This window comes from Myotis brandtii, unplaced genomic scaffold, assembly GCF_000412655.1.
Source record: "Myotis brandtii unplaced genomic scaffold, ASM41265v1 scaffold111, whole genome shotgun sequence".
Classification (NCBI taxonomy): Eukaryota; Metazoa; Chordata; class Mammalia; order Chiroptera; family Vespertilionidae; genus Myotis; species Myotis brandtii.
In genome coordinates this window covers 6,077,967-6,105,122 of record NW_005353789.1, presented here as the reverse complement: position 1 = coordinate 6,105,122, position 27,156 = coordinate 6,077,967, and the positions used below count along the sequence as shown (strand labels likewise).

At 44.6% G+C, this 27,156-nt stretch overlaps 1 protein-coding gene across 1 annotated transcript in view; it reads left to right on the top strand.

The window, feature by feature from the left end:
- Window positions 1-27,156, top strand: part of SHROOM3 (shroom family member 3) — a 238,400-nt gene that overhangs the window by 23,479 nt on the left and 187,765 nt on the right. The window contains exon 3 of the mRNA XM_014544945.1: window positions 15,899-16,053. Coding sequence (XP_014400431.1) covers window positions 15,899-16,053 — 155 coding nt within the window. The remainder of the gene's footprint in view (window positions 1-15,898; window positions 16,054-27,156) is intronic.

Genomic DNA, 27,156 nt, shown 5'->3' with positions numbered 1-27,156 from the left:
CCAATCTCCTGTGGATACTGAGAGAAGACTGTAGTTACGTTTTGTAGGAGTAGTAAGTTGTACTGTGTGGAAGTTGGTGACCCTAATCCCCATGTTGTTCAAAGGTCAACTGTATAATAATAGTTGTGCTGTTTGCTTGATTTTGCCATGACTCCAACACCCTCCTACTCAGAACATGCATAGAGTAGAATCTTTTTGCAATGTAGCCAATGAGATGGCAGGATTTCCATTAAAACGTTAGTCAAAAGGTGGCCTTAAGCTCTGAACACCCAATGAAATGTGGGTTTGGCCTATGTCCCAACACCAGCCTCATGGAGAGACTCAGTTATATTCACTCTTCAAATAAAGACAGATATAATTCATCCCGTGGAGAAGTTTGTGAGAATTTCACACCATGCAAATGATTTGCACACTACAGTAAAAAGTAGTGGTTAAGGACCCACTTTTTGTAAATCACAGTTTGGGGTTAAAATCTCAGTTCAGTCACTCTCTATACCCCAGCAAGATACTTAACCCTGTCCATACTCGAGCTTTCCCTCCAGGGTGCTGTGAATGGTGTACACACACGTGTGCCGAGAGACTGGTCCTCTCGGTCCTCAAGGAGGTGCTATGATGGGAAAAAGATTTGAAAGATCATCATAATCTGAGCTTCTGCATCTCTCAGCTATAACTGTTTTCCTCGTGGGGCTGGTTTAGGAATTAAACGCAGATCTCTCCGTACAGCACTTAGTAAGCAATAACCCAATGGCAGTGTGCTCTGTCCGTACAGCCCTTGGGCAGCCATCCAATTTCACCAGCACTTGGAAAATGTCTAGAAGATAATTACCTCCCACTCCTTTGCAAAGAAAATCCTGAAAGCCCTGAGCAAGGCCAACAAACAAACAGTGCCTTTCCAGGGAGGCCAGTGATGCTGGCCATTGGAACCAGCCCCGGGTCTCTCTGCCAGCTTGTTCTGTGGGGGCTGCCTTCTCTTACAGTAAGTAGCTGAAAAGTGTGAACACTTCCATCTCCTGTCCCACGGGGAAAAAATAATGTCCTCCAACTCGAGAGCTGCTGCAGGCCATTTCCAATACACAGGAAGAGTCAGGGCCAAGATGTATTTTTCCTCAGAAAGCAGGTCTTGATGAGCTATCTATTTGTTTCTTTTTACTTATGGACACCTTGTAATCATTTACTTCACTCTAAGCCTCTCATTCTGAAATCTGAGATAAAATTGAAATAGTAACAGTGAATTTACACTAAAATGTGTTGAGGGAGTGAATTTTTTCTATGGCATAAATGTCAAGTGAGCTAAAAAGTAATTTTATTTCCCTATAATTGAATTAAATTAATTCATGACCCCCAATTTCTAGTTGGTAATAGAAAACTCAGTCTTTCAAATTCAAGATAAATTCAATTACTTCTTGTTTAAAACCCAGCCTTTCCTCCATGTAACTTCACATTACTGTAGGGACATATATATTAGGGTCAGAGAGGTGGCAATAGTGTCTATAAAAAGCAGAATCATAGTTAAATCATAAATTGAAATGGACACTGACAATACCTATGGGAGGCTTAGTGATTTCCCAGAGAAACCCAAAGGCAGGTGTCACTGGAGTCGGAAGCCACTGTTCTCATCACTCTAAAGCCTGTTTCCAGGTTGTTCCCATTAGTCTCTCAGGGGGTAGATGAGTGTGGGCAGAAGACAGAGGTGAAGAGTCTCTGGGCATCATCTTCGAGAACACTGTTGTGGAAAAGCCAAGAATGAGCTCACAACTGGTGCAGACTGTTTACAAGCAATGCACCCTGCAAAGGTTTTGTATTTAAAAAACAGTGATAAACATAAAACCACCACCCTCTCTTCTTGACCCCATCAGTTGACTGAGTGTGAAAAATAACCACATATTACATTCACTTAATTTTTAAAGAATCTTTATTGTTGAAAGTATTACAGATGTCCCCTAGTCACTTAATATTTTTTAAGGGGAGTTCACACACAATCTGGGAGGCTGTCAACTAAGTGGAAATTAAGGGAGTCTTGCTTCAGCCAAGTTTTATTTTTGTAACTGCAGAACAAAGTCCTATGTCTGGGGTAATGTCTTAGAGCACAGATGGGAATCTGGAGGCTGGGTTTTCATGCCTGCTTTGCAGCTATTTAGCTCTATGACCCTAGGTAGAACAAATAACTTCTTGCATAATTTTCCACCTGCAAAATTATCTATATACTAGAGGCCCGGTGCACGGATTTGTGTACCGGTGGGGGTCCCTCAGCCTGGCCTGCGCCCTCTCACAATCGGGGACCCCTGGGGGGATGTCGGACTGCCGATTTGGGCCCAATCCCCGCAGGCCAGGCCAAGGGACCCCACCAGTGCATGAATGCGTGCACCGGGCCTCTAGTTACTTATAAAGTATCCATGAGTGAAATTCAGAGACCCAGAGGTCCAATAAATGAGATTTTGCATAGAAAGACGTGCCCCAATGTGTGGTATGCAACAGGTGCACTGGAAGGTGGCCTCTGGTGTGTGTGTGTAGAACACAGAGTCCCAGGACTTCAGAGCTAGGTGGAGCCTCAGAGGCTATTCTATCTCCTTTATTTGTCTTTGCTTGTCTCCACTGTGATCCATTGTGATTGATTTTACAGATTAAACTCTCATAAAACAATCTTATTTCCTGCATTTCCAGGCTATTGGGGTGGGTGTTACCCGCATTGGAGCTCCCAAGTTCAAACATATGTGATTACTGTGGTCACTTACAACAAGGCAGAGAAATTGTTTGTTTAGTTTGTTTAGTTTCCTGTTGATGGAGAATTCCTTGACATCCAGGGCCTCTTCCTTTTTGAGCTCTGTATCCCCAGGACCTAGCACAATGTCTGATGCAAAGCAGAGGCTCAAAAAGTGTTTATTGTTGTCATTGTCAATGGAAACATAAAAAATGTTGTGACCCAATCCGATTAACTTAGACTTATCTGGAGAATAGTAAGTTAGCAGAAGAGTGGTATCCTCATGGAGCCTAGACCTTGATGGGACACCAAAGGGCAGCACTTGTCTCTGTTGTCTGGTACTGCGGGGGGGGAGGGGGGGGGGTCAGCATCGTTAGACTGCAGTTTCTCATAGTGGTCACAAGAGGAGCACTACCTCTGATGGGTGCTGCCTGTTGTCCTGTGTCTTCATGGCCTCGAGGCCAGTTCTGGCTTCTCAAGGAGGCTACCCCTGCAGGCTACCCTTCTCAGTCTCCCTAGTCAACTGGCTTCTGGTGGGGTTGGCCAATGTGAGATGGATGGAGGGTGGGAGGAAGACAAAGCCAAGGTATTTCTCTTACCTATTCATCTCAGAGACTGTCTCTGACAGTGTTTGTGTCTTCCCCACAACACCAGATCCTGCCTGCCATGGCCACACCAGACAGACCCCTGGGTGTGGGAGTGTCAGTGGCTTTTTGCCGTGGCTTGGGAGTTCATCCACTACCTACATGACTAATTCCCTGTGTTACATGTCCTGTATTTTCAATACTTAGAGCAATTTCTGTCTAATATAATGTTAAGACACTGTTCAGGCTCTGGAAACTGTGTGATTCAGATCCTGCCTCTAATATTTATTAGCTGTATGACTGGAAACAAGTGGGGTTTTATTTGTTTGTGAGTTTGTTCTTGTAACCTCATTCTGTCTCAATGTCCTTATTGGTCAGATGTCAATAATAACAGTAGCTACATCATAGTGTTATGTGAAGATTAAATGACTTAATAGATATAAAGCATTTAATAGTGCCTTGCTCATGACAAGCCCTAAAAACTATTAGCTATTATCATGATAATTGTTGCTTGAACAGTGAGGGAGGTATAGGTTATACTTTACACCAGGGGTGGGGAACCAGTGCTTACTCGGGTCTGAACACAACGGCATTTCCTGTTTCTAATTCATGTTCGACACTTAAATATGTTACCTTGCATTGCTAGTTATCTTACTTCGTTATAGGCCTTGCAATTCCAACTAGATGGCAAGGGGGTAAAAAAGAAATGTTCTTGTATCTTCTGAGCCCAGCACAGAGCAGGTGCTCAGTACATTGGTTTATTTATAAACCAGTGAGATGAACATTTCCATTGGATGTTGCTAGCCACTGGTAAATGTGTTGCCTATGGACTTTGTGCTTAAACTAAGCCTCAATTCCAATTCCTCCCCATTTATACTAATAAAAGGGTAATATGCTAATTAGACTAGGAGACCTTCCAGGAGACCTTCCAGACGTTCTTCTGGACAAAGCCATGGTGCCGGGGCTGAGGTAGAGCTGGTTAGAGGCCAAGAGGGCAGGGCAGTTGTGGGTGATCAGGCCAGGATGGGACAGCAGTTGTGGGTGATCAGGCTGATGGGGGGGCGGGGCCGTTGGGGGTAAGCAGACCAACAGGGGGGCCAGTTGGGGGTGAGCAGGCCATCAGTGGGGGTCAGTTGGAGGTGATCAGGACAGAGGGGGAGCAATTTGGAGTGAGCAGGCCAGTGGGGAGGGAAGGTGGAGGAGAGCAGGCCAGCAGGGGGAAAGTTGGGGGCGAGCAGGCTGGCAGGCAGAGTGGTTAGGGGCAGAGTGGAGAGGGTGCAGGCCGGGCTGAGGGACACCACCACCACCACCACCACCACCACCACCACCACCACCACCACCACCACCACCACCACCACCACCACCACCACCACCACCACCACCACCACCACCACCACCACCACCACCACCACCACCACCACCACCACCACCACCACCACCACCACCACCACCACCACCACCACCACCACCACCACCACCACCACCACCACCACCACCACCACCACCACCACCACCACCACCACCACCACCACCACCACCACCACCACCACCACCACCACCACCACCACCACCACCACCACCACCACCACCACCACCACCACCACCACCACCACCACCACCACCACCACCACCACCACCACCACCACCACCACCACCACCACCACCACCACCACCACCACCACCACCACCACCACCACCACCACCACCACCACCACCACCACCACCACCACCACCACCACCACCACCACCACCACCACCACCACCACCACCACCACCACCACCACCACCACCACCACCACCACCACCACCACCACCACCACCACCACCACCACCACCCCGTGCATGAATTTCGTGCACCGGGCCACTAGTATTTTATATTGGACTTTGGGCCAAGTTTCCTCACATTCCTCGTTTGTAAAATATGCATAATACTAATTGACCTCCCAGGATTGTTATTCAGATTATGTTGGTTAACGTTAGACTACTTAGCAACTGGGAAACATTCCTGACTGGAAGTTATAGTTATAAGGGAGGCCATGAATAGGACTTAGGGGGCTGTACAATAATATCCTGACCACCATTCCCTTTCCAAACTTCAACTATAGGAAGTAGAAACCAGACTTGGTAGGATATTTTAAATCAGCTATTTTATTGAGCTGATTTAATATTTATATAAGGCCAACTTTCAATAGAAACCAACCTCTCACTGCTGGTTCAGGGTCATTTAATGAATAACCCATCACCATAAAATAAGTGGGGAGAGGTTGGCCGGGAGGCAGGCTGCAAACAATTCCATATGAGTCACTTGGTTATCGCTTCCCCCCCACATCCATCTCCCTCCTTACAGCACAGAGTTTTTGACGGATTGAAGTCAGTTGGGGCAAGGATTCCAGACAGGGAAAAGCAAATACGCAAGTCAGAGGTCAGGGGAGAAGAATAAACCAGAGCTGGGGCAGCAATGCCAAGCTGATAATGGAAAGATAATGGATGTGGGGGTGGATTTCAGCAGCATCAAAAAGGGGAGCCAGACACCCCGTGCATTCTCAGGCATCTGCTCCAGGCCCAGGGGTACAACTCGTTTTAAAAGGTCTATGGCGCATGGGTTTCTAAATATTTGGGCCACCCATCATGGAGTTTTGGGAAATGGTATTGCTGAGTAAAGCAATGAATAACTTGTTTTTCTTTCATTTCTTTCACTGGCAGGACCTTCTGTTTATGTCTCCTTAGTAGCAACTGGAAGGAGTAAATTTGCTGACATGCATCTGTGTGCAGTGGGCCACTTGGTGGAATTTTTATCATGCGAAAATGATCCCAGATGATTAGTTGAAAAATTGCCAGGAATCTCTGGAACCTCATTAAACCTCAGTTGAACACACAGAAGTTTCCTTTTAGGGTAGAGTCAGGGTGAATAACTTATAAAAATAAGCTGAATTGATTACTTTTGTAAATATTTAAATTTTGTAATAAGCATCCATTCCTAGCTTGCTCTCAACTAACTAGGAAGCTGGAAATTAGTGATGCTATGGGCCAAGGATAGATTTTTGAGGTTAGATTTTTTTATTGGACACTGTTTACTAGAGATTTATTAGTGATCATGGCTTAATATTTCCATGTCTGGGTTATCTCATTTGTAAAATGTATACATAACCATCCTACAGGATGTACCAAATAATAAGGCAACTAGACCCTGGCCTTCAGAGAGCGTCAGAGTTTATATATAGTTTTTCTTTTCTCTTCTCTCTTTTATTCCAACCTCACTCCAATCCTGCCCCAGCAATTTTTTGAATTCAAACAGCCTTTGCTAAACATGAATACCTGCGGGTAGAGAGGTGTTCCAAACAACAACAAAACCACTAAAAGTGAAGACCATGCAGATGTGCACTTGGACAGTTCAGGGAGTCTCAGGGAGGCCAGGTGCTAAAGCAGAGTGACCCCCAGGGAGAGTGACGGAAGAAAAGATCAAGGAGATTCAAAGGGGAGACTGAGATTGTGTAGGGTCTTGAAGATCATTAAAAGGACTTGAGCTTTTACTCTAAGTGGGTTGGGAAGCCATTTGATCGTTCTAAGCTGAGGAGTGATGTGTTTGACTTAGTTTTAGTTTTAAAAGGCTGCTGTGCTGAAATACATTATGGGATGTGTATTAAAATCATCATATTATACACCTTAAATGGACATATGTTACACGTCAATATCTCAATAAAGCTGGAAAAAGAAGGAAAGAAGGAAAGACAATACATTGTGGGGTAGGGGTGTGGAGTGAGCAGAAGCGGCACATGGGCAGTAGTGGGGACACCAGTTAGGATCCCACGAGAAAATCCAGGCAGGAGATGGTGGCAGGTCAGAACAGGTCAGTAGCAGTGTAGGTGGTGAGACGTAATCAGATCATGAACATATTTTGAAGGTAACAATTTAGGCTTTGCTGATGGATTCAGTGTGGTGAAGGCTAATATATATGGTTTTGAGGGAGAGGGGTGACTAAAATATTCTAATGGTAATTATGGTAACAGTTGTACAACTCTGTGAACTCATTAAAATCATTGAATTGTACACTTTAAAATGATGAGTTCTATGGCATGTGAATTATCCTATATAATAAATAGTAATATGCAAATTGACTGTCACGCCCTCACATAAGATGGCCACCCCCATGTGGTCATAAGATGGCCACCCCCAAGTCATCACAAGATGGCCAGCAGGGGAAGGCAGTTGGGGGCGATTGGGCTGGCAGGGGAGCAGTTAGGTGTCAATCAGGCTGGCAGGGGAGTGGTTAGGGGGTGATCAGGCTGGTAGGCAGAAGCGGTTAGGGGCCATCAGCCAGGTGAGCAGTTGGGAGCCAGCAGTCCCGGATTGTGAGGGGGATGTCTGACTGCCAGTTTAGGCCCGGCCCAATCCCACAGGGATCGGGTGTAAATTGGCAGTCGGACATCCCCCAAGGGGTCCCAGATTGGAAAGGGTGCAGGCTGGGCTGAGGGACACCGCCCCCCGCCCCCCAGTGCATGAATTTCGTGCACTGGGCCTCTAGTATCTCCATAACGCTGTTACTAGAGAAAACCAAAAAATAAGATGGTGGTCAGAGAGTGGGGTGCTTGAAATTGGGAGCATGGAAGCTTTGCACTTTGGTAATGTCAAGAGCTAGGGTCTGACCATGGAAGCAAGTCCCTGCGATGGCTTGTAGGAGGGAGTCAAGGGAAACAGAAGCCCGAAAACTGGAGGATCATCTGCAAGGTATGGGCATCAAGTGTGCTGGCAAGAGTAATGCTGGTGTGAGGTCTGACCTGAGCCGGGGGTAAAAGTTTTCAGGGAATGAGGAGTGACCTGAGAGTTCGCAGATGACTACAGCAAGGAAGCGTCATAGCAGGTGGGAGTCTGTTAGCAGAGCTGGGGTGGGTTAGAGAGATTGTTCTGGAATGTGGGTGTTTGTGAAGGACTTCAAGTGTCCTTAAGAATGAGGGGCCTACTGTATTTTCTCTTCATGCATTTATTCACTCACATAACACATATTTATTCTTTCTCTGGCACCATTATCTACTCACTGGCCCATCTTTGCGAATACAGCCAAGTGTGGTAGAGCTGGGTCTTGGGATGGCTGCAGTGTCCCAGCAGCCTCCTGGGGATCTCCTTTCAATGAGTTTCCCCACTAGTAGAGCACTAAACTGGTTCACATGTAACCTTTCCATGGTCACGCTCATCCTTTTGGCCATCTCTGTGGTTTAGGTTAAACTAACACGGCGAATGATTTTATTTTTGTGAAGGGATGCTTTATAGTTGGTTGGGAGGATGTGTGATGTGCTTTGGCTTTGGACAGATCTAGATTTGGATTTTGGTTCTGCTCTTTATAATTTTGTGACTTCAAGCAACGTAATCTTCTGAGTCTATTTTGTGGTAGACAAAATACCTACCTCATTAGTGTTGGAGAGAATTAAATGACATTATGAGTGTCCAGATTTTAAGAGCTAGTAGGCACACCAGACATGCTCTTTTCTCTTTCCCTCTATTTTTTCTCCCTTTGCTTTTATGCTGAGACTGCTTCTACTGTTTCATTTCTAGCTTTCAGCAGCTCCATGTCTGGCTTCTAATCAGAAGCCTTCCTCTTGGGATGGTTAAAATTATCAAGCGGACTTCCAGATTGTCATAGAATCACTCTATAGAGTACTATATTATGCTTCTCAAAGTGTTTCATAAAATTTCTCTAATCTTAATCTATGAAATAACCTGTAAGGTATATAAAAGGGGTATCAGTATTCCTAATTTATGGAAGAGAATATAAGGTACTGAGTGTAACTAACATTTACTGAGTAGTTACTAAATGGCATTTTTCTAAACACTTTGCAGGCATTAACTTAATCCTCACAATAATCCTATGTAGGGGGTTATTATCCTTATCTCACAGAAAGGGAAACAGGCAAGGAGAGGTCAAATAACTTATCGAAGGTCACATATCTTCTAAGCATGGGGGCAGGATTTGAATCCAGACAGTTTCATTCCCAAGCTTAACCACCATATGGCTCTGATAGAATGAAAATAAACAAATCATTGTTTAGAACCCTTGGGTGAAGAAATCCTTTTGCAGGTTACTGCTCAGGTAAATTTGTGACCTCCGGAATGTCATGCATTGAAATGTTGGTAGTTCACAGTGAACTAATAGAACACAATTGTTATCTTGTACAGGAGGGGAGCCTGTGTGAATTTTCTTCCCCAGTTTCTTTCTAGCTCAGCCTCCACTGAGGTTCTTTTGCATAGACACCAAAGGGAGTCCCTCTAGACATTAGCAATGAGAATAGCCACCCTTGTCATATTATAGTTCTCCTTGTTGGGAGCCAAAGCTTTTCCAGTATCACAAAACTAAACCATAGAAAAAACTTTGGAAAACTTTAGGAAACAAATACAATTGACCCTTGAACGATGTGGGCATTAGGGATGCTGACCCCCACGCAGTAGAAAATCCACATATAACTTTTAACTCCCCCAAAACATAAATTGTCCTTCAGTACTCACACGCAATTGGTTCAGGACCCCCGTGCATACCAAAATCCACGGATTTGCAAGTCCTCTATATAAAACTAAAGGCCCAGTGAATGACATTCGTGCACTCAGTGGTGGTGGGGGTGCAGGGGGGGGCCCTCAGTCTGGCCTGCACCCTTTAGCAGTGTGGGCCTAAGCTGTAGTCGGACATACTTAGCGCTGCCACGGAGGCGGGAGAGGCTCCCGCCACCACCGCTGCGCATGTCAGCCATCAGCCCGGCTTGTGGCTGAGCAGCGCTTCCCCTGTGGGAGAACACTGACCACCAGGGGGCAGCTCCTGCATTGAGCATCTGCCTCCTGGTGGTCAGTGCACGTCATAGCAACCGATCGTTCCGTTGCTCGGTCAATTTGCATATTACCCTTTTATTATATAGGATGGTGTAGATTGATGCATTCTGTTGGTCCTTTGCATTCCTGTACTCCCAACTGCACATCAAAAACAGCACAGGTGCCTGGGCCGTTGTGGCTCAGTGGTTGAGCATCAACCCGTGCACCAGGAGGTCACTGGTTGGATTCCAGGTTAGGGCACATGCCCGGGTTGTGAGCTTGATCCCCAGTAGGGCATTAGGAGACAGCTGATCCATGTTTGTCTCTCACCCATGTTTCTCTCTCTCTCCCTCTCCTTTTCTCTTCCTGAAATAAATAAAAACATATTTCTAAGAAAACAGCACAGGTATTTATTTTCTAACTAAGCATGTTTCCTTTTTGCTTTTGCCACCAAGAAGCTGAGATCCAAACTGCTCTCCACTCCACTCTTATAATCTGCAAACAATTATCCTAGAAAAAAAAATCAGCCTAATGAAATCCACTTTAAAACAAGGACCAAAATATGATTTTAGATGACACATCATTGAGAAACAAAACAAACGACTATGAAAATAAGTTTATTCAACCTTAATTTTATTTAAAAAAATGTAAGTGGCAATTGCAATCATGTGCTAACCCTCAGAATGAAGAATTAATTACATGGACTTTTAATCTTAATTTTCTCACATAATTTTAAGATGGCTTAATGTTTTATCCTTTACATGCAAGTCGGCTACACAATTGATTTGCATTTTATTTTATATCCTGCCTCTTTTGAAAGATAGGTAAGTTAACTGTGCAGTTGATTTGCATGGTATTTGCTTTTTGTATTGGTTATTTGCAACCCCACATCCGGGATTCTGACAAAGACTTTGATGCAATAACAGGAGACAGGGCTGGTACCAAACTGCAAGGGCTGCTTGAGTGAGGCCTTATGTAAAGCTGGTCTCCTCACTCGTGAGTATTTTTGAATTATGAAGATTATGAAACCTCCCTATGAAACCTTGTAACTGTGGAGACCTGGATAATAAAAATCCCCGTGTAGGGAATACATTTCTTGCCATTAATCTTATCCTTGGTTTTTATTTATTACTTTCCCCTTTTTGTTCAGATTCCCTCAACTATTTATTCTTTATATTTACCAGGAGCTGCCTTAAATCTTTTGTAAAATGTGCATATATATCAGGGGTCCTCAAACTATGGCCCGTGGGCCACATGCAAATACAAATATTGTATTTGTTCCCGTTTTGTTTTTTTACTTCAAAATAAGATATGTGCAGTGTGCATAGGAATTTGTTCATAGTTTTTTTTTTAAATATATTTTATTGATTTTTTACAGAGAGGAAGGGAGAGAGATAGAGAGTTAGAAACATTGATGAGAGAGAAACATCGATCAGCTGCCTCCTGCACATCTCCTACTGGGGATGTGCCCGCAACCAAGGTACATGCCCTTGACCGGAATTGAACCTGGGACCTTTCAGTCCGCAGGCCGACGCTCTATCCACTGAGCCAAACCGGTTTCGGCCATAGTTTTTTTTTTAAACTCTAGCCCGGCCCTCCAATGGTCTGAGGGACAGTGAACTGGCCCCCTGTTTAAAAAGTTTGAGGACCCCTGATTATATATATATATATATATATATATATATGAATATGGACTACTCAACTTTTTAATCACCCCAAACTTGTTCTTCTGTTTTGTTTTTTAAAGATTTTTAAAATTGATTTTTTAGAGAGGGGGAGAGAGAGAGAAACACCAATGTGAGAGTGAAACATCGATTGGCTGCATCTTGCACACGCTGCACCAGGGAGCCTGCAATCCGGCATGTGCCCTGACTGGGAATGGAACCGGCAACCTTTTGGTGCATGGGACAACGTTCACCCAACTGAGCCACACCAGCCAGGGCCCAAACGCGTGGTTTTTTTGTGAATCAATCATCTTGGGGGAACCAGGGGCTGTGAACTTTCCTTCCGGCAGTGAGGAAGGTCGAGTGGCTGCTGTGACCTCAGTGAAGCTTAACGTTTACCCTACGTTTGAGATCCGGTCCTCCCTCCCCATTAGCAGTAAATCTGTGGGCATGTCTCGGTTTTCTGGGGCTGCAGTTCATATGGATGGTTCATAGGGTCGCTGGGTAACTTCCTGCCCTGAGACCACTCTCTGAAATAAAAGCTTCCCTCCAAAGGAAAGACTGTCTCCTATTTCACATATAAATCAAGTTAACTCTTGTTTTGACCTCATCTCTTGCCAGCAAATGTCTTCCCCTTGGCCTCTGCAGTAGCTAACACGTGTATTCTTGTGATGTAAAGTCAGAAAAGTATTGAACTTATTCAAGGAAACTGCAAAACCCCACAATCCATGAAACACACCTCCATGGAGTCTGTGCTACGCGTCAGGAAACTTCTGTGCACTCGTTCACTTGATCCTCATCCAACGCTGTGTGGTTAACCTTCTTGTTCCCCGAGTTAGGCTAAAGAAATGGGTGTTCACAGGGGAGGCGTATTTTGCCCAGGATCCCCCAGCATTGGCATGAGAGTCACACCCATGCTGGTCTGACTCCTGCGCTCCCAGTTTTCACATACACACTGCTTCCACTTCTGTTCTTGTGCCTGCCAAACGGGTTATATCATCTTTAATAGGAACTGTTGTATATGTATTCCAATTTAAAATAAGACTAAGGCATTTTCCCTGCTGGTTATGTTAAGTGTGAGAATTCACGTTTCTGTCCCTGGCACTGTCTCATCATTCTGCACAGAAACAGTGGTGCCCATGTTTTATAGAGGAGAGGCTCATTCGGGGCCCTCAGATGAAAAGGGTCAGAATCGGGATGAGAGCCCAGGACTCCTGACTCCTAAGCCATGTTCTTTCATCTCCTGCAACACAATCATTTCTGACCCCAAAAAGACATTTTCAACAGCACAACGCCAGTGAGGTGAGAAGAAGTGGGGAGAGTGGGACATTACATGTGTACCTCATATCACTCTGAGCAACCCACGACAATGTTTCTGTTTCGTTTGAAGTCCAGCAGTTAGTTCTGGGTTCCAAAAATGCTTATTAACTTCACAGGATCTGAGAGCAAGATATACTTCCTGGGAGGAACTTTTATTTATTCTACTCTATTGTGTTGTCCCCACTTTACATACAGTTTAAAACAAGAATGCCCAGGCTGTGAGTAATGATAACCCCCAGTGAATAAAAAGCAACACTTACAAGCTTTGTTTGAGAGATTCTTAATATATTCCTTTATCTACTTATCTTTTTATCTTTCTGTATTTTTCTTATTGCTTTAATACAGTTGTTGCACTTTGGGAGAACACATTTCTCCTCAGATCACCAACTGCACAAAACAGCACAAAAACTGCACATTCGTTACATTGACTGTGAGGTATTGAATTACTCCTCCTTCCCCATACTCCTCCCTGTCATCATCCAGGAATGAAAGGAGCCAGGGAGGGTCATTCACGAGTTTAGACGTTAAGAGTGCAGGTGAAATTCAGTTGTGGTGGACTTCTGCAGGGCGAGTCACATTTTAATCAAAGCTCGGGATAGGATTGCACAGAAATGGAAGTCATTGCATGTTCAGTTTTATGTTGCAAGGCCAACCCTGACTTGATGGCAGTGTGGGCCAACTCTTTTTCTCATGTGTAAGCTGTGAATTCTGTTGAACTGGGGCACATATAATACCTTCAGAATTCATAGTATCTCTGAAAGAGAAGTCAGAACACAAAAATATTGGATGTCAGGTTTCTGGGGCACTCAGAGGATTAGGCAGACACGTGAAGAAGTGGTAACTTGGTGACAGAGTTCCATGGGAGTCTCTGAGGCAGCAGGCTGGAGAGTGTGGGCTCTGAAGTCGGTCTTGAATTCCAGGCTGGGCTCTGTTGCTTTACTGATTTTGCAACCTTGAGCAAGTCATGGGTCTCCTCTGAGCTTGGTGTTCATGCTTATATAAAAAGATTATAACATCTTTGAGACTTTTAAGATAATGCAAAAAAGTTATGGGAGCACAGAGGGCACTCAACAACTGGTAGCAAGCATGGTGAGGAGGTTAGGGAGAAAGAAAATAAAATCCCGAGGGAACAGCATGTACGAGGACTGAGATGGGAGTGCGTCTGGAATACCCACATGCAGGGAGGACTTTGGTTTCTACTCTGAGTGTGATGAGTAGGGTCATGTAGAGGGGTGTGACCTGATCTCCTTGAGGTTGGAACAGGTCACTATGTTGCTGCCAATGATATGCTTGTGATCATGGTAATGCTGCAGCTGATGACGTAAGATGGGAACAGGGCTGGGGAGGAAGCAGGTGAAGGTATTTCAGTTTGGAGGGCACAAACCCTGGAGAAGCAGAACATAGGACCAGCCCCAAAATGGCAGCCTCACTCTTCTTCTTCTAGATTGGATTAGAAGAATTAAAAGAGAGGACAAGGAGCCAGGCCTGGCCTCCTGCCTCTCCAACACCACATCCAGCCGCTGACATGGACACACACACACACACACACACACCTTTGTGCCTCTACTTACTTCGAATGTATTTCTATCATAGCATATATCGCCCAGTACTGTTTTTATTTCTTTTAAATCAACTTCTCCAGATTTGTTGCAGGCACTATAGTAGGTGCTAAATTTACAACAATATAAAAGACTGTAAATGATTCAAATGTCAACCCCTCACCTGGTCATCAAAGCAAAATCAATTTAATCTTATGGGTGTGGATACATTCAGGATTTGAGAAGGGAAAAGCAGGCTAATTTTCCAGGTGTATATTCATCTAGTTTGAGGGCTTAGGGATTTCCCACCCAGTTGTACCTGGTGTATTATCTGAAGTCATTTAAACTGTTGACAATCACATTCTTGGAATAAGTAAATTCTACACAGGTGAAATTGGACAAACAATGCCAGTGACCTCTTTAGCTGCTGAAGAATTGGTCCAAAGGTTTAAAATAATAACCTTCATTTTTCACTGAGTCTGTTGACAGACAGTATCAGCAGGGCTTGGAGTTAGAAGTATAATCCTCTTTGATGAATAGTTCCAGAAAAACGATTGTTAAACCTTTTGTAAATATCGTTAAAGTCATAATAATGATTTTCAGATAGATTGTGTGAATCATTGACATCTACTAAAAATTTATGCATTTAGTTAGTCTTGGTATATTGAAGTTGATTTTGTTACCAGCGCATCAGCAAAAGCACCTCGATGTCTCAATTTATCATTGGTGATAATAAATAAAGACAACAAGGATTAAGGTAATTCCCAGCCTTGCTTTAGCCAATAGCTTCAACTTTCTTGGCAAGCAAGTTTAGTATCCGAGTGGTCAACAAAGAATTATCCACTGACACTGATGCTATCAACTAGAAAGGCAGTGACAGGGCCAGCAAGGGAGGAGGAGGGGAACGCGGAATCCTAAATGTCCACAAACTGGCACAGCAGCCTTTAACCTGGTGAATTAGGATTATAGACCCAAAAATAAGGTAAGAAGAACTCAACTTCTAAGGAATGAAAGAGTTGCTTTGAGTGGACTTTGGGATTTGAAGATGTAAAGGGCTGAGGGCCGTCAGCACCCTGGGATAGTGGCTTCTGGATGGAAACCAAGATCATTCATTCCTTCAGCTACTGTTCCTGAGCGTGCACTGTGGGCAGGCAGGGTGGAGGGTGTGGGAACAGGAGGCCAGGCCCTGCTTGCTCAAAGCTTACCCTGCAAGTGGGTTCTGGTCTCAGCGCGTCCCTGGGGCTCTGCAGAGCCCAGGCCGTGCCCAGGGCAGCTAAGTCGTGGTTTGTTCCTCTCTCTGAGCAGATTGAAGAAGGGGGCAAAGCGGATTTGGTGAGCTCCAGACTGCAGGCCGGGGACGAGGTGGTGCACATCAATGAGGTCGTGCTGAGCAGCTCCAGAAGGGAGGCCGTTTCCCTGGTGAAGGGATCCTACAAGACCCTCCGGCTGGTGGTCCGCAGGTAGGTGGGCTGGTGCTCACTGTGCTTCCCACACAGCCCCCAGCCCGCCCCATGGCTGGTAGCTGGCTCTTTAAACCTCATCTTGGGGATCATTATGCCTCTGCCCCATTTATCCTTGCCCATTTTGTGGCATGTGCGAAGGAAGTTGGGTGAAGACATTAAAACACTGGCCTCTCCAGCAGGTATCGACTTGGCAGAGTTCTTCCACATTTCTGGGCTTGATGAAAAGTGACCCTGATCCCGGGTGTGGTGAGAGCTAGATGAAGCATTGTCTCATTGTGGGACCAGAGAAAGCAGTTGGCTTGGAGTGTTAGGTGACATTCCACCAGCTCACCTACACCACAGTGGTCACCAAAACAAGCAAATTCCTTCTTTTGTTTGCTTTGTTTTTCTGGTTGTGATAGTGATGGTTCCTTTGTTGGAAAAGGTTTGGGTTGTGATTGGTTTTAATGCCTGAAAGTAAGAAGTTTCCTGCTCCCAGAAAACCAATCCCCTCTTGGTGGAGAGAATTAGTTAAAGAAAGGGGAAGAGCTCTAATTTTTTTAAATCACTATTACTAACCAAGTACTTCTCGAGGTGTTTGACATATGTTGGCTCATTTCACCTGCACAAGAACCCAGTGAGACAGCTATCACTGTCCCTATTTTATAGGTAAGAGGTAACTAGGTTACTGAAGGTACCAGAGCAGATTGATAGGTGGAAGAGACAGAAAAGTGTCTAGATGTCCTGGTTTCACTTTACCTGCATTTCCTTGACCTGCTAAGCCCTAGGCCTACACATTTTACTTTTTAAAAAATATATTTTTTTATTGATTTCAGAGAAGAAGGAAAAGGAAGAGAGAGAGAGAGATACATCAATGATGAGAGAGAATCATTGATCGGCTACCAATCCCCTCTTGGTGGAGAGAATTAGTTAAAGAAAGGGGAAGAGCTCTAATTTTTTTAAATCACTATTACTAACCAAGTACTTCTCGAGGTGTTTGACATATGTTGGCTCATTTCACCTGCACAAGAACCCAGTGAGACAGCTATCACTGTCCCTATTTTATAGGTAAGAGGTAACTAGGTTACTGAAGGTACCAGAGCAGATTGATAGGTGGAAGAGACAGAAAAGTGTCTAGATGTCCTGGTTTCACTTTACCTGCATTTCCTTGACCTGCTAAGCCCTAGGCCTACACATTTTACTTTTTAAAAAATATATTTTTTTATTGATTTCAGAGAAGAAGGAAAAGGAAGAGAGAGAGAGAGATACATCAATGATGAGAGAGAATCATTGATCGGCTGCCTTCTGAACGCCCCCTACTGGGGATCGAGCCCACAACCCAGGCAAGTGCCCTGAACTCCTGGTTCATAGGTCGATGTTCAACCACTGAGCCGTACTGGCCAGGCACATTTTACCTTTAAAAAAGTATTTCTTCATGAATCAGATTTTGGCTGCCTTACTTGCCAACTAAATATTATAACATCCGAGAATGTTCAAGTTGCCTGGGAATTTAGGAGTCATTAAATCAAGCCACACTATTTTTAAGGGTGAAAAGTTAGCTGATCTTCTCATCACGCCACAGAGAGTCTCTTATAGGATCCTTCACTCCTGCATCCATTCATTCCTCAGACTTGACTGAGTGAGCCCTCACATAGGAGAGCGGCAGCTCCGCCCAGCCACAAAAACACAGCCGTGGGTGTGGTCTTACCATGTCCCCAGATCCAGGTGACTGTCAGTGTGCTGGGCTGCCTGTTTTCTCTTCAGAGCCACCTAACTGGTGGTTTCTCTGGTGGCCAGTGATACAGAGTGGCTCAGAGGATGGGTGTCTGGGGTCAGGTTCCAGGGCTGTCCTTCTCATTGGGCAAATTACTTAACCTCACTGGAGAGTCAGTGTTCTCATCTTTAACATGGTAACAACAGATGCTCCTGATGTTGTTTACTACATTGTTATTGGCCAACTCCAGGCCCATTCCTTGTGGCTCAAGATTGGAGTAAAGCAAGCAGTCATCCCAGACATGTGGCTGAGTTCAAACAGATGGGCAGGAAGGCTCAGAACACTGGGCCATTCCATGAGTCCAGAGAGTGTTGAACGTTTTGAACTCACTTTGACATTGGAACTCAAGGCCCAACTTTAGAACACTGACATTTACCTGTTGAGGACTGGCAGAGGAATCCACACTCCCGGTGTGTTTTGACAGGACTCTGGTGATGGATTAACCTCTGAAGAGGGCCACCCTGTTTCCTGCTGTGAAAAGGGAGTCACGCTGGCTCTGGTTATGCCTTCTAGTGGGTGGTGACATGAGATTTGTGTTACTTCTTTTCACAGAACAGGAGACAGTCCCAGCCTTGTCATTTACAAATTGTGTGACCTTGAGCCTCCTTGCATCAATTTCTTAATTTATAAAATGGAAATAATTTCTGCCTCAACAGGGCATTATGAGATTTAATGAATAAAGTATAAGTACATAGTAGACGTTCAATATTTAATCATTATTAGTTATTCAAGATCCCCTATCCCTTCCCTCGGTGAATTTACCACCATTAAGGGGCTGGTCCCAGCCTAATAGATACAGAACTGGACATGACAGGGCCCAGGAGCTCATGGAATTTAGGAATGTTCACTCACATTGACCAAACTCACAGGAAATTGAAAGACATACACCAGAATGTCAATGCATTAACTCATTTTGAACAAGTATCACTATACTTTATCTGCACAGGAAAGCTTGCTAGGAAGTCGGACCATAAATTCATGGTGATCTCAGACTCAGCGCCCATGTGCTGGCATCTGCTCTGCCAGCCAGATGGCCTAGCTCCCCATTAGGGATGTGTCTGCCAGGCTCCCCAGCTGCTCACACTGGCGAGTCAGGGCCCCTCTGGACTGCAGGGATCATGCTGCCAAGGGCTCCTCTCCAATCTCATTTCTTCTCTGCTTGTCCCCTCCAAATCCCCTTTCTGACTGACACATTCTTTCTTTAGATATGTTAATATGATCGATAAGGTTACTGAAGAGTCCTTGCACTCTCTGCTTCTGGGGTGGGAAACATTTTGTCTCTAAGATGCCTTTTGAATATGTCTTATCTCATCCATTATGTATTGATTTTTATAGTTGAATGCTCCGAGTTTAGGAAAGGAGGCCGGCTTCACTTCTCACACTTACTTAGAGACACGGATTATGGACGGGCCTTGCTAGACATGGATGGACATTCCTCCCGACCTCTCAGAGAACTGGGGGAAAACCCTTTGCCCTGGGTTAATCTGGCGTTGTTTAGTAGAGCTGTCCCTGTCCTGAGAAGTCTTACCTTTCTACCTTGGCTCAGGTCATGTCCTGAGATTTTCATTTGCTTCTAGTTACTCACGACAGGGTGACTTGTGATGTTTCACTGATTAGTTTTCCTTCTTGCCCGAGTTGATCTCTCTACTTTAAAGGAAAGATTGAGGGGGCTTCTTGGAAACATAATTGGGGGTTCAGTTTCCTAGAGAAATCTTTTTCGTGATGGAAATGACACATCAGCAGCTCCGTCTGTACCTGCTTCTTTTTCTCTTACCATTAGTTTGGGGCCAGCTTACAGCCGTCATAAAAATGCCAGGAATGCGGGGCAGAGCAGTGGTGTTTATGTAAGTTTTGAGGGTGTTTTACCCAGTGACCAAAAACAATCAAAAGTAGAAACACCTTCTTAAAAGGCTACAATGATGAGAGAAATGCAAAGTCTCAAGTGAGTTGTGGGTCAAAGACCTTAAAGACCTGCTGACCCATAACGAAGGCAGAGTTTAGTGCTCTGGGTGGGAGGAGGGAGTATGGGTGGTGTAGATGCTGCAAGAACAATGTGTCTGCCGCTGCTGGGTACACAAAGAGGGAAGGTCTGTAGCTAGTGGTGGATAAATGGAGAAGAAATGAGAAAATAAGAAGTGGGCCGAAGAAAAACCTTCCTAAAGGAAAACAAACACCTCCTCCCAGCTGAAGGAAAATCGAAGAAGGAAAACCTTCGTGGAATGCAAGGACAGTACAAAGGGTGGAAATTAGGAAAGCAGACATGCACACAAATAAGAGCCAACAAGCCAAACCCTCCCTGAAATCAACAGAGGCTTCCCTTGGCAGATATGTGCAAAATACATGTCTTAGAAACAGGGAACATTTAAAATGCAAACTAACAAAGCAAAGGGTCTCCCGGTTTAAGTTAACATCCCTGGAAGTGATACAAGCTGTTTATAGTACAGGTAGCACTCACTGCTGTTCGCTGATAACTCAAATTTTAAATTTAAAAATTAGGAGGCTACAATTTCCCTTCAGAACAGGCTGTTGGGGTTAATTGCTGGGTATTCATCGAAACTCAGGTTTTTAACCAGGGTTGGGACTCAGATTTCTGTCTTGAATTGAATAATCAGAATGGCATTGTAACCAATGGATCTACATAATCCCAATACTGATATCCCTGCACCCCCCCCCTTTTTCTTGGCAAAGCCAAACCTCTCAACCTTCTGTATCAAGGTGCTATTTTTGCCAAATACTATCCTACTCCTGAGTTGTGGTGTTTGTTTGTTTATCAGTTGTTTGTTGGTTTGTGTGGCAAAGAAAAATTTGGGGGTATATTTCATGGTAGTTGTTTTGCTCTTGTTTTGGAAGTCTCATGGAAGCCACGTGAATGTCAGATTCATTCTTTCTAGGAGAGAGGGCCCAGGAGATGGCGATGCAGGATGTAAACTCTGATGGCATTAGGCAGTAGCTCTGTGACCCTGAGTCTTTTAATATCTCTAATTCTCACCTCATAGGAGCATGAGGATTAAATGAGAAATATGTGCATACAGTATAATAGCATGGTGATTTAAGCATGAACTGTCCTGGAAATAAAATGCATATTTGTTAAGCAGATGACCTCCTTTGAGAGGTCTTATCTCTAGAACATATACGATGGAGGGTCCCTGCCAATGGGATGATGATGGCAGAGAAATGGTTTTTCTGGGTATAGGAAGCAGCGTGCCTGATTCAGAACTGTGAGCAGAGGGTGGGGGAAAGGGAGTCCTTTTTCAAAATGGAATCTTACTCCTCTGTGGCCTAGTCCTCTATGGATACCCTCCCACCATCTCTGCAAATTTGATATCGCTTTTCTTCTTCCCATTCATTTATACTATGAGTTTGTGTGTTGAAAGGGGACATTTATTTATTTATTATTTTTACTGAACATGAGTGTGTGTGTGTGTGTGTGTGTGTGTGTGTGTGTGTGTAGTAGAAATAGATTGTGTTTTACTGGGGATAAAAGGGACTGGAGAGAAGTGGAGCTGAATTAGTAAAAGACAATAAGCATCTGCCTAAATCTGTGTGCTCCCCGGCTGTGTGACTTGCCCTGTGGAGGGGGACCAGAGTGAGAATCTAGGTCTTGTCATTTTCAACCTACAGCTCTGCCTGGAGGTAAAAAACGAGAGAACTGTATCCAACCATGTGTACTAGGGACTTGCCGAGGTCACGGTGCTAGTACCAACATGAGGCTCTTGGTCTCTGAGGACATAGGTCTTGGGGCCTCTTGGCACCTCAAGCAGTGAACTTTCCACTCCCCTGCCTTCTCCTCTAGAAATGCGTGTGATGCTTAAAAAACAAATAGACAAAAGGCAAGAACAAAACAAAATAAAGACCCCCAATACATTGACTTGTAAGTCATCTAGGAAAACACGTTTAATGAAGAGGTGATACCCGCTGACCATGAACTTCCTGCCGGAGTTCAGAGGCACTGCTTTGTGCACCGGGCTGTCTCAAGTTCTCCATCAACCTCTGGAAATAAAACTGTCTGTTGCTTTACAGCTGCTTCCTCCCGCCTAACAAAAATGGTGACGAAATTAAGTTCACCACAGCCCTCGGGCCCACACTCCCCCGAAAAGACCATCCCACATTTCTAAGGGTTAGCAGAATAGTCCCTTTTATAAATGGGTGCGATGATGTTATTGGAATGGAATGGGATGGGTGGCTCGCACACTTGCTACCTCTGTGTCAGATTTCTGTGACTTTTTGTGTCTACATTGAGTTGTGAGACTGTAACTCACCCAGGATTTGCAAGTCAGTGATCTCGAAAAAAGTATCTGGTAATGAGTGGAATGCTTTTTAAGGCCCTCTTAAAGAATACAAAATTAACTCAACTACTAGTTAAAAAAAAAAAAAGGATTGTGGAAATCACTCCCTTTTCCAACTCATGGTTACAGTTTAATAATAGAAAAGAATTTCTTGGAATATTAATCTACCCCTCCCCACATCCTTCCTGCTATTTTGTCACCTCGCCTCCTCCGGCCCCAGCTGCCTGACTCTTTTCCCTTAAAAAGCACCTACAGTCTTAAAGCAACTGATTAACCACATGATGTCTCCTCTCTCTCTCTCTCTCTCTCTCTCTCTCTCTTTTTTTACTGGAGGATTCAGGACAATATAGTTTATTTTCTCATAAAAGATCTACCAAAAATATATATTTTATGATGTCTACTCTTAATGAAATCGAACAGAACTCCCTAGTTTTACAGCAACAAAGTTTGACGTGGGGTGGAGGGGGGCTTAACATTTTCTGGAACATAAAAAGCATCTGTTTTTCCGGATAAATTGACAACCTCTAAGCCAGATCGTGCCAGTTCTCAGATGTGCATGTGGAAGAGAAATCCATATCATTTGGATTCCAACCTCACTCTCTTGTGTTCTGACCGTGATGTCATGGGCACAAGTCAATCTCTCTGAGACTAAGTTTCTTCTTAAAATGAAGAACAGTAATAATATCTTCCCTGCTGAGTTGCTATAAGGATGAAAGAAGGTAATGTATATGAAAATGGTTCATTGTAATGAAAGATAAAATCGTTATTCCAAATTTACCTGATTGCATTCTCCTAAGATTGTTCTAGTTAAGGCACTGATCTGACTGGTTTGTGAAAATGAGAACATACTGGTTGTAAAGTTTCTGATTATAACTTTTTTGCTAAGAGGAAATATAGTTTTAAAAGACAGACAGTACCACCTGGCCGGTGTGGCTCATTTGGTTGAGTGTTGTCCCGTGAACCAAAAAGGTCACCGGTTTGATTCCCAGTCAGGGCACATGCTCGGGTTGTGGGTTTGATCCCTGGTCAGAATGCGTGCTCAGAGGCAACTGATCGATGTTTCTTTCTCTCTCTCTTTCTCCCTCTCCCTTTCTCTCTAAGATCAATAATAAACATAAAAGACAGTACCAACTAGGCCCAAGTTCAGAATGGGGATTTTTTTAAAAAAGATCAAGTTCTTTGGACATGTTAGGTAGAAAGCTCTCATTCTGAAACAAATCAGAGATCATTGGTGCGAAGCTGAGTGACAGGAAAGGACCCTCGGGCGGCAGAAAGGGGCTCTCTAGGCAGCTATCTATCATTTTCTAGGCCATCTTTGTCCCATTAAATTAAAGGATTATATTCTTTAGGCAGCACAACGTGCGGCCTTTGGGGAAACTATGATGTCAAAAGATAACTCTCAAGTGGGCAGGCAGTAGGAGTTGGGGACAAAGAGGAAAGGAGCAATCACAATTTACAAATAGGCAATTGTAAAACTGTTCTTTTCTTTTAAAAAATTTTATTGACTTCAGAGAGAAAGGGAGCGGGAGAGAGAGATAGAAACATCAATGATGAGAGAGAACCACTGACCAGCTGCCTCCCCCCACGCTGGGGACCAAGCCGGCAACCCAGGCATGTGCCCTTGACCGGAATCAAACATGGGACCCTTCAGTCCACAGGCCAATGCTCTTTCCTCTGAGCCAAACCAGCTAGGGCTAAAACTGTTATTGAAACCCTAGGCACTCACCTCTGTATAACACACATGGCCTCCTCCACCTCACCTGGACACAGGAACCCAATGAGAAAGATTCTTTCCTATGTATTTCCAAGAGTTGCCTGTGTCAAGATATTAAAAAGGGCCCCGTGCTGTCCTCTGCAGCCAGTCCTCTATGGATGGGCAGGCAGGGGGTGGGTCACCCTGGCGCCTTCTGAGGAGAGCTGGGAGCTCTAGCGGCTGCCAATGGCGGCAGTAGATTCTGCCGGGAGCTTCCCGTGTCTTGTACGGTACCTCCCACCTCCATGTGCCCCCCAGCACTTGGGATGACCGTCTCATCCCCTCTGGTTCCCACCATTACTTCGTGTGTCCTTTTGTTCTTCTGCTCTTTGCATTTCTTAATTTGAGCAAAGGACCAGCAAATACCTGGGACATGAATGCAGATCCCAAACTGCAGTACAGTTTGCATTGCATCTTAGGACCCAGGATCAGGCTTCCCCAGAGGGGAAACCGGTATAACTGAGAACTGTGGTAACTTAGCCTTTGAACATTTTTTTCCACTTGAGCAAGTGGTTGAGAGGAGGGGAAGGAGGCAGCTGCGGTGGCCTCCTACCCCCAGAAACTTTTCCAAGGGGCCTGGCATCATGGGAATTTGCTCAGTATGCTTTGAGGAGGTATTTCAATCCTGCTGGGACCATACCAGAGCAGTTTTTGGCTTCCCTGGAGTCCTGGGTTTGAATGTCACTGTCTAGAAGTATAGGATTTGATTTCCTAACCAGTTGTTCCTTCCCATGGAAAATTCATCTAACACATTATTGGGTTTCCTGAGAGGTATGCAATAAGACTCCCTTACTGTAATGAGAAAAGGGACTTTTTTTTTTTTTCTGGAGCATATAATGATAACTGCTATTTTCACTCACTGGGTTACATATGCTCACTGGCTGTGCACTGAACACTAGCCACATACAAAGGAATGCTGTATTGTTCCCCAGCGAAGGGGGTTGATGATAAATGACCTGGTTTCATTCCTGGGATAACATGGTTTTACAGCAGAAGAAGGTATTCCAAGCAGGACTCACCACTCCATGCCCAACTGTGAAAGAATGGCATGCAGGTATCTGTCTGAGCCTCAGGAGCTGAAGTCTGAGCTCTGAGATCACTCAAGAGTCATGGTGGAATCCTCCCCTCCAGCCCCCATTCTAAATGTGAGGCATCAGCTAAAACTACCATGTTTGGATGATTCTGGTTTCGAATATGAACCAAATATCTGTAATCCTGCATCCTTGAATCAAAATGGTTTAAAGCTGCCCCCTTTCAAACTCGGCTGCATGTTGGAATTACATCGGGGGTTAATAAAAACAAACTAACAGGTGCCCCCAGAATTCTAATTCAGTTCCAGCCCCCCAAATTCTAATTTAGTTGGTATAAAAGTGTAGCCTGGCATTGGACAATTTCAAAAGCTGCCCAGGTGATTCTAATGCGCAGTAAAATTTGAGAACCACGGGTTAAAGCTGTAAGGTGAAGTGATAAAGAGAAACAGTAAGTAGGTAGAGAGACTAAGAGGTAGAAGAAAGGCACACAGAGTGGAAGGCGATTTAAGGAAAGTAGCAGGAGACTCACCACTCCATGCCCAACTGTGAAAGAATGGCATGCAGGTATCTGTCTGAGCCTCAGGAGCTGAAGTCTGAGCTCTGAGATCACTCAAGAGTCATGGTGGAATCCTCCCCTCCAGCCCCCATTCTAAATGTGAGGCATCAGCTAAAACTACCATGTTTGGATGATTCTGGTTTCGAATATGAACCAAATATCTGTAATCCTGCATCCTTGAATCAAAATGGTTTAAAGCTGCTCCCTTTCAAACTTGGCTGCATGTTGGAATTACATCGGGGGTTAATAAAAACAAACAGGTGCCCCCAGAATTCTAATTCAATTCCAGTCCCCCAAATTCTACTTTAATTGGTATATAAGTGTAGCCTGGCATTGGACAGTTTCAAAAGCTGCCCAGGTGATTCTAATGTGCAGTAAAATTTGAGAACCACGGGTTAAAGCTGTAAGGTGAAGTGATAAAGAGAAACAGTGAGTAGGTAGAGAGACTAAGGGGTAGAAGAAAGGCACACAGGGTGGAAGGCGATTTAAGGAAAGTAGCAGGAGAAACAAGAAAGCCAACAGAGAGGGAAGGAGTACAACCAAGCCTTGTTCTAGTGGGGGACCGAGTGCCAAAGCAAAGACCCCCGCTGCTGAGTTTCAGGGCTGTCTGGGTCCCAGGGAGGGCTGCCCGCGAAGGGCGAGGCTGGCCCCTGCCCTTGCATTTCTGTGAGTTGTGTTTCTCATTACTGCTGTATGGAGGTGTAATCTTTTTAAGCTCATTAAGTGATGTTACTACTGGGGAATGGGAATGGCAGGGGAGGGGTTGTCAGTGGGTAGTGCGGAGGCCTGTTACCTGAGCCTGTGAGGGAGTTCATTTTTACCAGCGGGTTTTGGGGCTGCCAGCCATTGGAGGGGCTAAAACCATACCCATCTTACTGCAGTTAGTTGCCACGTTCACCTTACATGTCATTTCCAGAGGGTGCCCTCATGAAACACACCATGAAAGAAAGATGGCTCAATGCCATTGAACTTGTTCAAGCTGACGGGACATAACATGAAGACAATGTCAAGAGGTACTAGCATGGAATAAGCATGTGAGCATCTATTTCGCTTATGAAATATTCATGTACTTTGTCATTCCCCAGTTTAAAAATATTTTTAAAATATGTTTTTATTGACTTAGAGAAAGACGGTGTAATCTTTTTAAGCTCATTAAGTGATGTTACTACCGGGAAATGGGAATGGCAGGGGAGGGGTTGTCGGTGGGCAGCGCAGAGGCCTGTGACCTGAGCCATTATCAGGGAGTTCATTTTTACCAGCGGGTTTTGGGGCTGCCAGCCATTGGAGGGGCTAAAACCATACCCATCTTACTGCAGTTAGTTGCCACGTTCACCTTACATGTCATTTCCAGAGGGTGCCCTCATGAAACACACCATGAAAGAAAGATGGCTCAATGCCATTGAACTTGTTCAAGCTGACGGGACATAACATGAAGACAATGTCAAGAGGTACTAGCGTAGAATAAGCATGTGAGCATCTATTTAGCTTATGAAATATTCATGTACTTTGTCATTCCCCAATTTTAAAAATCTTTTTAAAATATGTTTTTATTGACTTAGCGAAAGAGGAAGGGAAAGGGAGAGAGAAATGGAAACACTGGTGAGAGAGAAACATCTATCGGCTGCCTCCTGCACGCCCCATACTGAGAATCAAGCCCGCAACCCAGGCATGTGCCCTGACCGGGAATTGAACCGGCAACCTCTTGGTGCATGAGTGGACAC